The sequence below is a fragment of the Oreochromis niloticus genome, linkage group LG7, assembly GCF_001858045.2.
Source record: "Oreochromis niloticus isolate F11D_XX linkage group LG7, O_niloticus_UMD_NMBU, whole genome shotgun sequence".
In the NCBI taxonomy this organism is placed as follows: Eukaryota; Metazoa; Chordata; class Actinopteri; order Cichliformes; family Cichlidae; genus Oreochromis; species Oreochromis niloticus.
Genome location: NC_031972.2, coordinates 40,375,041 through 40,393,030, shown reverse-complemented (window position 1 = coordinate 40,393,030; position 17,990 = coordinate 40,375,041). Strand labels below are relative to the sequence as shown.

General features: G+C 41.9%; 1 protein-coding gene across 5 annotated transcripts in view; it reads left to right on the top strand.

Moving 5' to 3' along the window:
* Nucleotides 1-17,990, top strand: part of grm8b (glutamate receptor, metabotropic 8b) — a 109,179-nt gene that overhangs the window by 74,748 nt on the left and 16,441 nt on the right. For all 5 annotated transcript variants that reach the window (XM_019361186.2, XM_005454211.4, XM_003449222.5 and 2 more), the window contains exons 5-7: nucleotides 502-656; nucleotides 747-884; nucleotides 9,345-9,545. In XM_019361186.2, the coding sequence (XP_019216731.1) occupies nucleotides 502-656; nucleotides 747-884; nucleotides 9,345-9,545 (494 nt within the window). The remainder of the gene's footprint in view (nucleotides 1-501; nucleotides 657-746; nucleotides 885-9,344; nucleotides 9,546-17,990) is intronic.

The following is a 17,990-nucleotide window of genomic DNA, read 5'->3' as shown; positions in this document are numbered from 1 at the left end:
TGGAGGATGTATGCTATCTAGTATGGTAAAAGGGTTTGGAGTGAGAAAAATACTCACTATTGTTGTTACTTACCAGCTGTCATATATTTAATAATTCATAAAGCAATTATTTTATTACTCAAAGAACTAAAATAAATAAACTTAAATTATTCTGTTAATCGTCAACTACAAACATTATTTCCTCATTTCTTTGTAAAATGACAATTTAAAAAAACAGTAAATTACATTAATAACAGTGGTTATTGAACAAACAGCTTCATCTAGGAAATTCTTTTATTTCCCAATAAAGGGAATAGTTTTAGTTTAGATGAAGACAGTTTTTAGGCATCAAGCATGAAAGATCTGCAGTGTCTTGTTTTGTGCTGCGTGTGTTGTGTATATCTCATGTGTATACTTTCTTGTTGTCTTTATGCTACATATTAATGCTACAAGATATTGAATGAGAATTGACCCCCTCTTCTCCCCTTTGACTGTCTCATCTGTCACCTGTGATGCTAAAAGGAGAATCCTGGATGCAGCAAAACGCAACAATCTGACAGGTCACTTCCTGTGGGTGGGCTCCGACAGCTGGGGGTCCAAGATCTCTCCGGTAGTCCAGCAGGAGCGGGTAGCTGAAGGCGCCATCACCATCCTTCCTAAGAGGGCATCTGTGGATGGTGAGGCCAGAAACAACCTTGACTTGACCAGATTTTTAGGATGTTTTGAAAGAAATTCTGATTTTAATGATGTTTTCCTTCTTTTGGTAGCATTTGACCGTTACTTCAAGAGTCGCTCTTTGTCCAATAACCGCAGGAACATATGGTTTGCTGAGTTCTGGGAGGAAAACTTTGGCTGTAAGCTGGGCATGCATGGCAAGAGACCTGGCAGCCCCAAGAAATGTACAGGTATCTTAATCTTTATTGTCATTATAAATGCATGAAATGTAACGAGATTAGGTGCTTTCCTTACGATGACAGTTATTTGCACAAGACACCAGTGCAGCAATAGCCCATAACACTATTACATGAGAACACCATCACATGTGTGACATTAATAGATAGGATACACAAATCAAAAGTCATCAACACATTTCTATCTGCTGCTTTTCTTTTCTTTCTCCACTTCTTGCTTTCCTTTCCTTCTTAATCATATATTTTCATTTATCTCTGTGACCCAGCTATGGGTTGAAGCCATATCTTTTCCTTTTTTTAAATACTTAAGTAGGTTGAAGCTGATGTATGATTTTTAGCCAAAGCTAATTTGACTGAGAAAAACTAAGAATTTACTTCCTCTATGATGTTCTCAATACACAAATTAAAGAAAACACATTTGTGCCTTATAAACGCTTGTTTCTTCATACCAGCACACATGCAGTCACTTTAATCTTCTCCCTGAAGTGGCAGCCTAAAGTCACATCATGGAAATCTTTTCCTGCACTCACTCGGCTCTCATCTTGCAGTCAAATCCTCATAAACCACAAATGTGTAAATATAAATAAACTAAATGTAAATTCTTTGTTTTTTTGACTAAGCTGTTCTGGGTGACTGTAGCCCATGAGGTAGTGCAGGTCAACTACTAATTGGAAGGTTAGTGGTTCAGTCCCTGGCTGCTCCAGTCTGCCAAATATCCTTGGCCATGATACTAACCCTAAGCTGCTTTCCAATATATCCACTGTAGTGTGAATGTTAGAGAGAAAGTACTTATGTAGAAAAAGCACAGAAAAAAGGTGCTCGTAGGTGACTGAGACAAGTTGTATAAAGTGCTTTGAGCTCTGGTAGAGTGAAAAGTGCTGTATAACAATCAGTCCATTTACTCTGGCCTACTCAGAGGCCTAAAACAAGAAATAAAGAACAGGTACTTTCCACTTGTTACATTCCCTGATTTTAGGAAATATGTTCAGACATTTGCACCCATACAAGGTCCAATATTTGAGCACACACTAATTAAATCTCAATCTTGTAAAATACAGCAAGTGGCAGTTTATGAAAAATATATTTTTATATTTCACTTCTTTTTATGACATTTTCTCTGATTTACATTAAAAAATTATGAATAAAAGTTTGATATATGAAGCTAAAATGTCATAGCAACCACCATAAAATACTTTTCTAGATTGTTTTTTTTTCTCGTTGTTGTTATTGTCGTTTTTCTTTTTAAGGCCCAGACCAGCTGAAATCTGAGACAGTGTCTAAACAGGAATATCTCAGATAAAACCATGACATTTTCACTGGTCTTTCTTACCATCCAAATGAATCAGAAAATCCAAAAAGCAAACTGGGACACATACGTTAAAACTATGTGAGAAATTATGAAAAAATAAAGTCACTGCAATCCTGCAAAATCCCAGATTTGGGAAAACACTAGTAAAAAAAACAACTTTACATTGGAAAAGACAACAGTTTGCTTTTTATCCCAGAAGACAAACAGAAGGAATCTGCTTGTGACTGCCATTAGCACTCAACACTCCTAACCAGGAGTGCAGACAGGAAAGAGGAGGAGAGAGAGAGCAGGGGAATACACACAACAAAAGGCTCCAGACTCAGCCTGGGCCACTTGTACTTTGGCCTTAAGGCATATTGTACCTGCTCACCCAGTGAGCTAAACTCTCACCCAAAAATTAAGAATAAGGGAAATTATTTTAGGTTCTGAAGACAAACAAAATGATTGCATAAAATTAATTTGGACTCATTAACTGACAGTGAATCTGATCTGAAATGAGCTTTTGTTCTCATTTCATGTCTCGTGCAGCTGTCTGTTACATGAGAAGCCCTGAATCAGGACTTACTAAGCAGGGAGACACTCAGCAGAGGTGCACCATGGGCTAAATCCTTCAAAAACTTGTCTGATACGCAAAACAGCATTTGTGGAGGTGTTTGGCTAAGTACAAACAAACAGAGTACCTCCAGCTGGAGATAGAAGTAAAAGAGCAGAAGGCAATGTCAGCACTCTAGAAAAAGCTGCAGTGTTCCAACTGCTTCCCTGATAATGTTACCTGAGCTTTGATCAGGCTGCTGCTGTCGGGCAGATCTCAAAAGATTTTATTAGAAGTTCCAGATTGAGTTTTGGAGCTGCATCATCACACAGACAAAACAGCTGAGTTGGCAGGTCAGCAGTCTTATTTGTGTGTGTGTGTGTGTGTAGTATCTTTGTCAGTGCTGTAAAGTGCTGAAAGACTAAACTGTAAAGACTGTGTGTACCAACATGAGTGTTGAGTGGTATGTGAGTATCAAACCTTGTTATTCTAAAGACTGATGGAACTGTATTGATGTATAATAAAAATGCAAAAAGCCTTGCTACCTTACAGTGGTAAAGCCCAAGGGGATGGGTGTCATCTTTGCACTTCATTAATTTGGCACTATCTATCCACTATAACACATGCTGTGTGGCACAGATGAAAGAGCAGAACTGCGTAGGTGCAGTTCTCACTTGTACAGGCTGATGAGAAAGACACCAGAGACTTTATTTCCGACTTTGAGGAGAGGAAAAAGTAACTTTAGCTTTACCAGAGGGACAACACTGAATCATGCAGTGATTTAATGATTTAGCCTTGTGTAATTAGTGATTATAGATAGGTATTAAGCTATTTTGGTAGTGAGGCATTGCATTTGCTTGATTCTGGAATACGGAACAAAATTTAATCCATCCTCACACTGAGAGCCAAGCTGGCGAGAGAGATAACTCTCCTGAATTCTCGTTTACAATCCTGATCATAGCAGTCACAGCATTTTTCTTCTGAACCAGCTCCAGCAAAATGCTCCAGCAATGGTTTTAGTAGCACAGCAATGAGTTTGAGTTGTTGACTTGGCCTCCAATTTCCCCTGAACTGTGATCTTTTCTGTAACAGGATTGCTTGTGCTGAAAGTGAAATCAGTTTATGATTGGATTTCATGTGCACACTGTAGACTGTTTCCAAATGTGTTGCTAAAAGTCAGAAGATAAAAACTAGTTAACAGAGCCTGGGACATGAAGACCAGAGGGGGGGAATCCTCCCGTACCCTCCGCAAAGCTGTGTTTCTGATCCAAACCAAGAAACACTCCTTTTTGGGGGGTTGTCACTCAGTGGACATTGATCTCATTAATCCTGCGGATGCAAATCAGCTGAAATCAGGAGCTTTATGGTCTTTGTGGTTGAATCCGTCTGTGTCAGGAGACTGAAAGAAAAAATGACTTCACCATCAGCTGCTTTCAATGCATTGATTCTTCTCTGTTAACAGCTACTAACTGGTTTCTGTCTCACAACCGGACTAACTGCAAAATAACTGCACAAACTAAAGGAGACTCAACTTCTATTCCTTTTTCTAATATGTAGTGAAGTTTACTCACAGCTTTGCTCTTTGTTTTGATGTAACAACTTGTAAATGTGTATTTCTGTGTAATCTCTAGCCAGGTCTTCATTTTTGTGAAATCCTAAATGAGATCACTTGAGGGGAAATGTCTTTCATGCCTGAAGTTTGTTCAAAACTTCAGTGTCCGTGTGATATGTTCTGTGAGAGGATTTGCTTATTAACTGTAATTAACTGGGGTAATTAGGAATAATCTGTTATGTCTGTCACCACCTCCTCTGAGCTCAACTCATGTGGTCAAGTGTGTCGCTCTTAAAAAGAAACTCATTCAAAAGCAAAGCATCTTTTCCCCAGCCTGATTGGATGGGCGAATCTTCTTTCTATCCCATCTTTTACTTGAGTTTACATATTGGAAAAAAAAATTATCCTTGAAATACCTTTAATAAACCTAATTTATGACACTTTATTATTTTTTACCATTCAGTATGTAATTAGCTAAGATAAGTTTGCTGACTGGATTTTCTCATAAAAATGATACTTAAATTGTAAATGTAATTCTAAGAAGATAACAATTGTGTTTAAAATATCATAAAACAATTATTTGAAAATCGCGCTGATTGCTGTTTTGCGATGACTTAAAAAGAAGAAATACCTTCTTTATGGAATTTAATTACAGCTGAAGGAAAAATAACAACGGGGTCATTGTAAGGTAGGAATTTAATAGGAGAACATGTTTTTCAGTTCTTTAATCATATTTGTAAAATTACGTGGATTCATAATGTGTCTTAAAATATGAAATATTTCTGTTCTTTGAATAAAGTTGCCATAGTCAGTGATTTAGCAGAGGTACTGTTTTTGTTTGTTTGTTTGTTTGTTTTTTCAAATACACCATTAAACCACCTAAACCAACCCTGTATATATTAATGAATCTGTTAATTTGTCTAATTCCATAGGAATATGAAGGGAGTTTTTAAAGTCCAAATGAAGAAATGATATTTCATTAATTTCATTCTGTTAAAAATTCTAAACAGCCCTTAAACTGTGCATGCTATCCAGTAAAAATGTGCATATATTGAACTCCTTTAATCTTTCCACTCCACTATAATATGATTAAAAATACATCAATAATCTTTTGTTAATGGATAAATTAGGGGGTTTAATGAAAATGAAAGGCTTCTGTTTGAAGTGTAGTGCTGCAACAGGAACACATCACACACACATGCTCAGATAAAAGCAGCTTTCAGCCAAATTACCTGACAGATGCTTTTCACAGGTGAGCTTGTCTTCTTCTCTGACGGTTGAGAGCTGAACCTTTGCTGCCCCACAGTTGTCTCTGATCTCTGTAGCCTCCAGTGCATGGATTCTCTGTCTGCCTGTCATTGATTGCAGTCTAGAATTACCATTCTGTTTGTTTTTGTGTGCGAGCTGAAGCAGCTGACAGAGAAGCTTGTTTAGATGATGGGAATGACCATGTTGTTTTCTCATTCAGGTTGTGAGATGCACATCAGAGTAAGAGAGTGAATCCTAATGTTATCCTAATGCACCTTTTAAGGACAAACTCAACACTTTGGCCATTTGTAGGGTAACATAAAAAAGCTGCTGCTGTGCTTTTACTTAGTGTACACATATTATATTGAAGTTGCAAATATTAAATTAAGTGCTGTTCATCAACTTTGATAGACTTAAATGATAACTTCGGGCACTAAAAACATCATTTTCGATAATTATAGCTTTACAGATGTGTAACTGTTCCTAGTTAATCGGATAGGTAAAAAAAACAAACAAACCAAAAAAAATGTGTTGAATTTTAAAGTAACAAAAGTTTTTTCGAACAAAAGTTCAAAACTCCTAGTGGACAAACTGTCAAGATTTTCTGTGTGGCAGCCAGACAGGACCCGGAGGACAAGGCATAAAACTCAAAAATTGTTTTATTGCAAAGGCCTTATAAAAACACAATGAAAAGCAAAACAGGTCAGAAGCAAAAGTATATAACCAAAAACTCTTCTTAGAAAATACACAACAAGAAGGACACAGCTAGAAGGGAGAACATGACCAAGAGCAAAAGGAAGACTGAAACAATATATACACCCAGTGTAACGACGGGAAAGGGAACAGAAGCACAGCTGTGGCTAATTACAGATGAGAGATTGCATTTGAATGCCTTGTGTTTTCTTGTGTGCATGTTTCTGTTTGTGCTGCAGTTTGCTTGGTTAGGGACATAACCAGATGAACTGATGTACCTAGACACAGGCTCAGCGTCTTTCCCTCTTTCCTTTCTCTGTTTGAAAGCAGCAACAATGTCTGAAGGGGTAAAGCAGCTGTTTAGTATTTAGCACCACTCAGAAATGCTTTTCAAAATGTGTGTGTGTTTGTCTTAGTATGTGACGGTGTCTCAGCTTCTGTATGTCGTTGTGAGAAGCTTTCATCTTGCTTCTCAATGATAATATTGGTATGAGGGGATGTGGAACTGCAAAGCAAAGACTGTTGACTAGTTTTTTGTGTATGTCGTATATAGATTTTTTATCTAACAATAAAACTATATGTTTCCTCCGACCTGTGTGATCTCAACCCTCCAGTGTTTATGTTCAGTCTTTGTTTGTCCTTTAATATTTGAACCATTCATTATTTGTAATTTGCTGATGCTACCTTTGACACTGGTAAACTATTTTAATTTACCTTTCTTGACACTAAACTGTCTGTTTTCTTAACAGACTATTCAGTCAAAATTTAACAATGTAACAGTGGGTAGACTGTGAACAAGTTGCCAGTGTCAACAGTGCATAAAGATGATGAAAACTGACTTTATTGTAAAGTGCCACCTCATAGCCTTGGCTATGGCCATGTTACTAATATTTGGATAACAGGATGGGGTGCTTAGTTATAAGGTAGTTTTAGCAAGCTTAGTTAGCAAGGTGCATCTCTGAACTATATGAATACACTGAACTGACACAGAGAGCTGCTAATTAGTGCAAACATACAAATAAAACATTAGAAAAGTGGATAGGTTAGTAGTATAGAATAAACTACGTTAAGCTATACTGTTAGTGCTGCATAAAGTATGAACACATAAAACGAGTGAGGCATCCACTAACAGAGCCTAACAGACCTCTAGCTAAATACAACTTAAACAGGTGAAATATACAAAGAAAGAAATAATTTACCTCCCAGCAGTTGGTTTAAATGAGGAAACTATTTACACCAGCCAATGGAGGTTTTCTAGCAGGCTGTTAAACATTTTAACATGTTTATCTCTTTTTATTTTAACATGGTAGTCTGTTATGCTATGGAGCCAGCACCTGAAGAAAGTGCTGGCTTCACACTGCTAGAACATGCAGACTTCATTTATTCTTAACTTTTTGGTGTGGAATCATCACTTGAATTAGCACTCATGCATCTCCGTTTATTGCTCTGGCCCTGGAGCTCATCTCAACCCTGGACCGACATTTGCTGATTTTCTCATTACTGTCATAGTCAGCTTTATTGTCAAAAACCATATTTATGACTATCAACTCAACTTAGAAGTTAACCATGAGATTTTGTTCTGGACTCTCGCCTTCACTGTTTTGTTGTTGAATCATAGACTCTTTGAAAGATGGACCTTTGGTCTGTGAGGTGCCTTTATGAAGCCTTTAGAAGAGCATGCTCATTGTTGCCATTTTCATTGACTTGTTAATCACATGTTATCTCGTTTTTAAACATTAAATCAGACATTATGATCAGTAACTCAGTACTCAAATAGCCTTTTTTCCTAAATACTTTCTTAGTCTTGAGCAATTTCTTGGACGGCTACTTTTTAGTTTTACTTGAGTAAAACTATGTTGATGCAGTGCTACTTGAGTACAATTGGTACTACATTCTGTCAGTCTCGGTTGTTTGACATCCTATGCTGTCTGCTCACCATGGTTCAGCCATATAGATATGTAATCACTCTTTATCTGTAATTAGTCAGAGCAAATGTCTCCATTTGGACAGATCCCTCCTCTCTTGTCTGCCATCAAAATTAAATTGGATTTTTGAAGCTCCTATTAATCCAACAAAGCCTTGTCTCTTGTCTATGGAGGGTCCAGTCCAATAGTTAGTCTTCCCCTTCTGTCTTTCGCTTTTCCTTTTTGGCATGCACCAACATCATGGTGCAGCGTGCCTCTAGTAACACCAATAATTCTGTAGAAAATTTGGAAAAAACTTTGCACAATGTCTTCTCCAATTTATTTTTAAATCAACTAATGAGATCCGGCTTCTTTTTATGTCAATGGGTTATTAGAGGAAATGTTGCTCATTTCATATTCCCATGATCTTTGTTAGTAACTTCTTGCCTAACGGAAAGGATGAGTGCCGTAACCTTTGGGTTAAAAAAAGAGATAAAATAAAGAGCTGGGAAGAGATTGACTCAGATCTATGTTAGCAAAGTGTTTTGTCTCCCCCCCCCCCGTGGAGCCTAAAGATGAATATGTCAGTGCTTTAGTTTCTTAGTCATTTTAATGTTGCTGGCTAAATGAAACCCACAGTGATCTTTGTGGTCCTCAGTAAACAACTCCTTTTAAGGCATTTTCCATGGCACTTTTAACTTGCTTGATTTTTTTCAATGGAGTGGTACCAAAAAGACCAAGAACATTGCCAAGGAAACCATTTAATCACAAATATGTACAGCTGGCACACAGTAGAGAAACCCTGGACAGTTTTTAGGCTCATGTGCAGCTCTGTGCTCTAAAAAAGAAAAAGTGACACTATACATTTTTTTAACATCGTAACTATTTTGCAAGTGGTGAATTTATTTTTTTACTTCTTACTTAAGAAAGTCATAATTCTGCTTAATCATATTTATGGTTTTGTATTAAAATAAACCTTAAGTATCCTAAAGTCAAAGTATTAATTATGCAGAATGTTCTCTTTTTTATATATTATATTATTGGATGATAATTATTAAGTCATTCGTGTATATATTACTTTAAGCAACCATTAGAAGGTCCAAAATAGACCACAGCTGAGTTCCCATTTGACCATAGTGGGTTCACTGAACTTTCAGCCTATAATATATTTTATATGTTTGGTCTTTTAAGTCAATCAAGTTTGTATTTGTTTCAGGATTGGAGAAAGTTGGCCGTGACTCCATCTATGAACAAGAGGGGAAGGTGCAGTTTGTGATGGACGCCGTCTACGCAATGGCCCATGCTCTGCACCACATGCATCGTGAGCTCTGCCCAGGGTACCTTGGCCTGTGCCCTCATATGACCAACATTGATGGCAAAGAGCTGCTGACCCATATCCATGCCGTCAACTTCAATGGTGAGACTTTGAAGTGATTCAAATTTCCATAGCCAAAGGTAAACACAATTCATTCTTGAGACCTGATGATCTCAAAAATGCCTCTAAAATTTCAAGCCGTGCTTCATTGGGACAATATTTTTTGTCTTGATGATGAGCAAGCACACAGGGAAGCTGCTACAGCAAGAGGCTCAAAATGATGATGCCTTATTAAAACCACTACCCTTTCTTTAGGTCCTCAATATAAAACCTGTGCTAAATTCTGCTGGCTTTGATGTTCATCTGCTCTTCATAAACTTATTTGCAATCTGATTGTTTTGGGAAGAATGCAGGTTCGAGCTTTAAAGTACTTCCACAATGGCTTCCCTTTCTTAGATTTTGAGGATATGTCCATCTTTTTTTATATGAGGTATGGCTGTGGCTTTTTAAACCAATAAAAGTCTTGATGAGGTTAAAAAGTGTTATTTTACAAGAAAGCCTGGAAAAAGAATAGTTCTCTCTCTTATTGCACTTGACCTCTTGAAAGAGAGATGTCACGGAGGACTGAACGGACTCAAGCTCAGACTCTGGGAAAAAGTGCAAAAGATTTATTTACAAAACACCAAGTGACTATATACAGAATGTAAGGGAAGGACAGGGGTCCCAGGGCTCCACGGGGACTGGTGAGGGGAATTTCACTCATGCTTCTCTTCGGCCATGCCGCACACACTCTGCTCCTGCCACACAACATGCTCCTCTTCACACCACTCCACACTTGCGATTCACACTCACATTCAGGAAAGCCAAGAACAGGAATCGAGGACGGGACCAGGGAAGCTATATACAAAGAAAGACGAGAGATCAGGACTAGGAATATCACAAGGAAAACACGAGAGAAGGTTTTAGAGCCGGGCAAAACTAACGAGAGTAGTTTAATGTTCCAGCGTTCAGAAGCACTGAGCCACTGTCTTAAATGGTGGCCGGGAGTGGCAGGATAATGAGCCGCATGTGTGTTGGCCAAGAACGAGGGCCCACAATGAGCTCCACGCAGGTGAAGAGGAGACAGGAGAGACAGAGCAAGGGAGAAAAAACAATAACAAATACCTGTAGCCTATTCGAGCCGGCTGGGCAGACACAGGGACCATGATAAGAGGTCTCCATAACCTCCATTTGTCATCTATTATTCCTCCTGTATCTTTCTGAGATTCGTATCCCCATGATTTTACGCTGTGTTAGATTGACAATATTAATAAATGAGAAAGTGATAAAACCTCTCATTGGTCATATTGGCATGCACTGGCATCTCCAGCTCCCAGCACCCAACAGGAGAATTCATCACTCCCTCAGTGACCCTTCATTCATTCTCCCCTTCTACTTCATTTTATCTTTCATTTTCTCTCTTCCTCATCATTACAGGCCTTTGACAGCAGGAGATATGAATGCTGATGCCATCATCTGGGAATCCTTTGCTCATTATTACACACAAAATATGGTCACAGCATTTACTTCCCCCTGATTCCAGACTCATTATTTTCAGCTCGCTGGGAGTTACTGCAGTGTGATGAGTTGCTGTCTGCTTTTACACAATTTAGTAAACAGAAAACTTATTAAATTACTCACTTCTCTGCATGAGTGCTTTAGTTTTAATCTTATACATTTTACATGTCTGTCATGACTGGGGCAGCAGTCGTATGAAGGTGAGAAAGGAGGATCCAATAGCAGACAGTGGCGGAGGTGCAAGTGGGTTTTATTTACAGTGCACAAAACCAAGGTGTGGAGCAGAACCGAACATAAACCTAAACTGGGAAAACTAATACAAAAAGGAGGACACGGAGCGAGGAGCAGAGAGACATGGAGAAACACGGGATAATGCGGAGTACACAGAGATTCACAGAGAAACACAGACGACGCGACGAGGAGCACAAGCAGAGACGCAGTATAAATACACACATCAGGTAATCAGGAAATAGCACACAGGAGGGGAAACAGCTGGAACTAATGGACATAACGAGACACAAACCTACAAAGTAAAACAGGAAACACACAGACTGTTTTACACAACCAACTGGGGACACGAACAGAACACAGAGGAGAGACACAGGTAGGGATGATAGAAACACAACTCAAACCCTAAGAACAAATACAAAACAGCAGAAACTGGAAAATAATAACAATAAACTCAAAACGCTGGGTCATAGACCCAGGATCATGACAGTACCCCCCCCTCAAGGGTTGGCACCCGACAGCCCCAAAACACAAATGAACCACCAAGCCCGGGCGGGCGGTGGGAGGCCCAGGACGGAGGGACCGAACCAGGACCAACACGGAGGCCCCAGAGTCCCAAACAAAAGATCCCAAACAGTCATAGGGGAGCAGAGTCCAAAACATAGTTCAGGTGGAAGGCCTTGAAGAAGGCAGTGGCGGCAACGGAAGTCCGGAGGCCGGCCACGCGGAAGCCAGTGGCGGCAACAGAAGTCCGGAGGCCGGCCACGAGGAAGGCAGTGGCGGCAACAACCCTGTTCAGGAGGGCGTCCTCGATGGCGATGATAACCAGCCAGCGGCCTAGAAAATGGCCAGCGATGTTGAGGCGCCCAATGCGGACCGGATGGTGGCATGCCAGCAGCAGTACCAGGTGAGGATGAGGAGGAGAATGAGGCTGAAGCCGCATCTGAGGCCGAAGCTGCTGCTGCAGACGAGGATGCAAACACCGAGGCTGGACCAGACGGAGCCGAAGCGGATGATGAGGCCGGACCAGGCGAGGCAGGACCGGGCGGCAGCGTGGCAGCTGCGGAAACCAACGAAGCTGATGCTGACGCTGCAGGCGTGGGCGAAGCTGATGATGATGAGGACGCTGGACCAGGCGTGGGCGAAGCTGCTGATGATGATGAGGACGCTGGACCAGGCGTGGGCGAAGCTGCTGATGATGATGAGGACGCTGGACCAGGCGTGGGCGAAGCTGATGATGATGAGGACACTGCAGGCGTGGGCGAAGCTGATGATGATGATGATGAGGACGCTGGACCAGGCGTGGGCGAAGCTGCTGATGATGATGAGGACGCTGGACCAGGCGTGGGCGAAGCTGCTGATGATGATGAGGACGCTGGACCAGGCGTGGGCGAAGCTGCTGATGATGATGAGGACGCTGGACCAGGCGTGGGCGAAGCTGCTGATGATGATGAGGACGCTGCAGGCGTGGGCGAAGCTGATGATGAGGCTGGACCAGGCGAGGAAGAAGACACGGAGGCTGGACCAGGCGAGGAAGAAGACACGGAGGCTGGACCAGGCGAGGAAGAAGACACGGAAGCTGGACCAGGCGAGGAAGAAGACTCGGAGGCTGGACCAGACGAGGATGCAGACACGGAGGCTGGACCAGGCGAGGATGCAGACACGGAGGCTGGACCAGGCGAGGATGCAGACACGGAGGCTGGACCAGACGAAGGCGAAGACGAAGCTGAAGCTGGACCAGGCGACGATGACGATGAAGGTGAGACTGCTGTTGCAGGCGTGAGTGAAGCTGCCGCTGCAGGTAAGGATGATGAAGCTGCAGCCGCAGGCAAGGATGATGAAGCTGCACCAGGCAACGCTGAAGCTGATGCAGAGGCCGGGCCAGGCGAGGCAGGACCGGGTAGCAGCGTGGCAGCTGCGGAAGCCAATGAAGCTGAAGCTAGCCCAGGCCAGGATAAAGCTGATGCTGCAGGCGTGGGTGAGGCTGATGCTGACGCTGCAGGCATGGAAGAAGGCAGAGACGAAGGCGCTGCAGACGGTGGCATGGAAGGCAGAGACGAAGGCGCTGCAGACGGCGGCGTGAAAGCCGGAGACGAAGGCACTGCAGGCGGCGGCGTGAAAGCCGGAGACGAAGGCGCTGCAGGCGACGGCTTGGGAGCCGCAGGTGGTGGAGCTGCTGCAGCAGCTGCTGCAGCTGCTGCTGCAGGCGGTGATGAAGCTGCTGCAGACGGTGATGGAGCCGCTGCTGCAGGCGGTGATGGAGCCGCTGCAGGCGGTGTTGGTAGCTGGATGGGCTCCTCGGTCCCCCCAGCGAAAGCAGCAGGCTGAAGCGGTTCCTGAGACCCCTCAGTTGAAGCTGCTGATGACAGTGAGGGCTGGACGGGCTCCTCGGTCCCCCCAGCGAAAACAGGTCCAAAACCAGTAGGCACGGGCGCCTCTGGCACACATGAGGAGAACTGCAGCTGCACAGAGCACTGACCCTGCTCAGGCAGTGACAGCCGGGTGCAGTCCTTAGCTGGCAACTTGGCCTCCAGGGGTCCAGAGTTAGCTGCAGGTTGTAACCTAGCCTCTGGGGAAGCCCTGGAGCGAGTCCCTAACATTGCTAGCGTTTGAGGAACAGGTGTGTCTCTCTGCTTAGAGTGAGCGCTCGGAAAACAGTTCAAAATGGGCGGTGTAGGCACAGCCTCTTGCGGAGGGGTGAGTGAAGACTGTGACTGAGCCATTAACTGAGCTACTGACTGAGCCATAGACTGAAATATGGGTTGTAGTGACTCCAGTGGTGAGGATAGCTGAGTTGCTGACTGAATTGGTGGCTGAACAGGTTGCACTGACAGAAGTGGAGCAGGTGAAGTAGGGAAATCACAAGGAGAACTGTCCCCCATCACAAAACACTCAGCCCCTGAGTACGAAGTCACAAAGTCAGAAGCAACCCGATCAGTGTCCTTTACACTCACCACAGCCGGGCGCGCTGTAGTCCCAAACTCCGGTGGCGGGATGGCGCGCCGACGGCGCGATTGTTGCTTCCTTGTGGAAGAGGAAGCAGGGGTGTCTGATGGAAAGGAGGAAGAACTCTGTTGCGGCCGCTCCTGCTGCGGGGTGGAAAAGACAACCGCTCCCGTCAATACCACGGGAGTGAGAGGAAGTGTGGCAGGGTGATGACGGCGAGGGTAGCTTTTCATCTTTAAAGGTGGGTCGAGTGATTTGGCCACAAACCTTGGTGAAAAATGCTGCTGACGCCGAGAACACCAAGCGGCGAGTGCCTCCAGAAGGGCAGCTGAATCTTCCTGCTCTGGGCTGCCCATGCCAAACAGTTCAAAACACAAACTGGTTCTCAGAGCTGATACCACTTGTTTTAATCCTTTAATGTCCAGAAAGGTTACGGTGAAGGTAGGGGATGACAAGAAGTTGTCAAAAAACACTACCTCTGGAAGCCTCTTGTAGTTATCCACGGCGTGAATTATGCGCCGGCAATAATCCCACAGCTGTGCGAGGTACTTTCCTTCTGAGGCAAAAGGGGAGTCCGCTGGATCCATCTTGTGGTCGCGTCGTACTGTCATGACTGGGGCAGCAGTCGTATGAAGGTGAGAAAGGAGGATCCAATAGCAGACAGTGGCGGAGGTGCAAGTGGGTTTTATTTACAGTGCACAAAACCAAGGTGTGGAGCAGAACCGAACATAAACCTAAACTGGGAAAACTAATACAAAAAGGAGGACACGGAGCGAGGAGCAGAGAGACATGGAGAAACACGGGATAATGCGGAGTACACAGAGATTCACAGAGAAACACAGACGACGCGACGAGGAGCACAAGCAGAGACGCAGTATAAATACACACATCAGGTAATCAGGAAATAGCACACAGGAGGGGAAACAGCTGGAACTAATGGACATAACGAGACACAAACCTACAAAGTAAAACAGGAAACACACAGACTGTTTTACACAACCAACTGGGGACACGAACAGAACACAGAGGAGAGACACAGGTAGGGATGATAGAAACACAACTCAAACCCTAAGAACAAATACAAAACAGCAGAAACTGGAAAATAATAACAATAAACTCAAAACGCTGGGTCATAGACCCAGGATCATGACAATGTCACAGAAAATATAGAAAATGATGCATTTTTGTACTGTTGTGTTTTTTAATCATTTTAGAAAAAGTGCTGATTGACTTTTACTTTTTCAGTGTTTCAAACATCCATCCATCCATTCGCTTCCACTTATCCTTTTTCAGGGTCGCGGGGGGCGCTGGAGCCTATCCCAGCTGTCATAGGGGGGGAGGCGGGGTACTCCCTGGACAGCTCATTATTAATGTTTCAAACATTAATAATGAGATTGTATTATGTATCAATTGTATTATATATCCAAGATTTGGTAACATTTTCACATTAATATGGAGCAATAAACATAATCACAGAAAGGCACCACACAATTTGGAGAAGATCTGTTTATATTTTGGTGAGACTGGGTTAACCTGCCCAGACCTATAAAATGAGAGTTTAATCCCACACTTGCAACACTGCTGAGGATATGACTCAGCACTGCTGAGGATACCCAGAAGTACCATTGCATATTCACAGGTGTGGTGTCAGACTGGTGTTACTTGTGTGGGAAAAGTTTCATTGTAGTAATTACTGAAAGATCATTAATGAAAGAGAAGAATATCACTGTTAACTGAGAAGTGAGACTGTAATCATAACTGCAGGCTACTGTCACCAGTTTATTTACTGCAGTATTAAATGTGTTCTGCTATTGTGATTACATATTAATTTTTGAATTTTAAAAAAGACCTATTCTGCTTAGTTGCAGCTCTATATTTTTATACTTGAGCTCTATTAAAGTCAGTAGAATACATAACTGGAGAGTGGAGAAGCCTGACAAACTTTCTCTCTAGTTGAATTACTTTTATACACACTTCACAGAAACTTTAACAGAACTGCTTTTTTCCTTTCTCAGTTCTAAAACCAACATTTATTGCCAAGGCTGGCTTGCTTTTTATCATTTGATAAAGAGAATTTCTCTCATTTAAAAAGCACAAAAATTCGAGTACACAGATATTTTTTATTATTATTATTTTCCTTCCTCCTGCTGAAAGCTGGAGCTAAATGTGACAAGTTATTTTCTTTTTTCAAGGTGAAGTTTTCATCTTCCAAAGTAACTGTTGAATACAAAACACAAGCGCATAATATAGACTTATTTTCCTAACCTTAATAACAAGATAAACTTTCTCTAAATTGCACACAAATTTCTTAAAAAATGTGATTTTTTTCATATTCTTTAACTTGACACAAAGTCTCAAATACACTGGAAACTATGGTAGGCACACCTTGCTAGCACTGTGCCGGATCCACTTTTGCTTTAATTTTTTGTGACACAGATTCAATGGGGTGCTGGAAACATTTTTCAGATATTTTGGTCCATTTTATAATGATACTATCCAACAATTCTATCTGTAATTCAAATCTATCATTCCACCACATCCAAAGGTTCTCTGGACTGTGGAAACTGTAAGGAACCTGTAACCGATTCTCCCATGTAAGGGGCTTGGGGGTGGTATAAGACGTTGTAACCTGTGGACTAATTTTAGAGTAATCAGTAAAATCTTAAATTGGATTCTGCAGTGAATGGACTCCAGTGTAATTCTGTGAGAACTGGAGTAATGTTTTTGATTGTGCCAAGTGTGTCAGGGTTCCTGGGTCATTGACCCAGCATTTTCAGTTTGTTTCATGTTCGGTTTATTCTGTTTCCACTCCCTGTGTATTAGTTCAGTTGTGTTCAGCTGTTCAGTCACCAGTTTCCAATCAGTCATTATTCAGCCGGTGTATTTAAGTCTTCAGTTTCATCCAGTTCATTGTCGTGTCATTGTTAATGTTAATGTTGTCTACTCCGTACGTGTGTTCAGTTCAGCCAGTCATCTTATGTCCAGCTCATCTGCTCGTTATAATAAACACCAGCCTTCACCTACCTGTGAGTCCAGCGTTTGGGTCCTCATTTCTTCGCATCCACACATGACACCCCTGACAAAGTGTTTGTCAGTAATCTTGCTGCCATGTTTTATACTAGGTTTTGTACAAAATAAGGGAAGTATAATGGCAGTACAATGAGTACAAAGATATACTAATTTTACATCATGTCTAAATGATGTACCTAAGTGGGACATAGTCGCATCATTTAGGCATGTGTACAATGAGTTCTAATAATCTAGGTGGGAGGACATGAAGGTATGGAGAAGGTGTTCACTTATGTTACTCAGTCTGACCTTATTTTTAATCTTTCATATGCTTGATGAATCCAAAATAATCCCCAGATTGTTGCAGATTTCAGATGTCGATCGTTGTCCAAGGTGGAGAGTGACGCAATCAATAATATGATCAGGAACAATAAAAAGGACTTGGAGTTCAGTTGGAAGAAATGATTAGTAATTCATCCTTAATGGCAGTGAGGCTGAGAGTCTAGACTTTTTCTGTTTTCCTGGTCTAAACAAAACATACAACTGGCAGTCACTAACATATCAATTGTAAGACGTGTTTGTAATTAGGTTATATGGTCAAGTGGCAAGTGATATAAATTAATCAACATAGATCTAAGGAGCCCTGTCGGGGCAGTTAAGATAAAGTTGTCCGAAGTGAATGAATATTCTGTTAAATAACTAGGAAGAGCACAATTTGAGTAACCCTCCTCCTAGGCTAGCATCTGTTGAGAAGAATAGTGTGGTCAGCTGTGTCAAATACTGCAGTCAGATTTAGTAAAATGACCT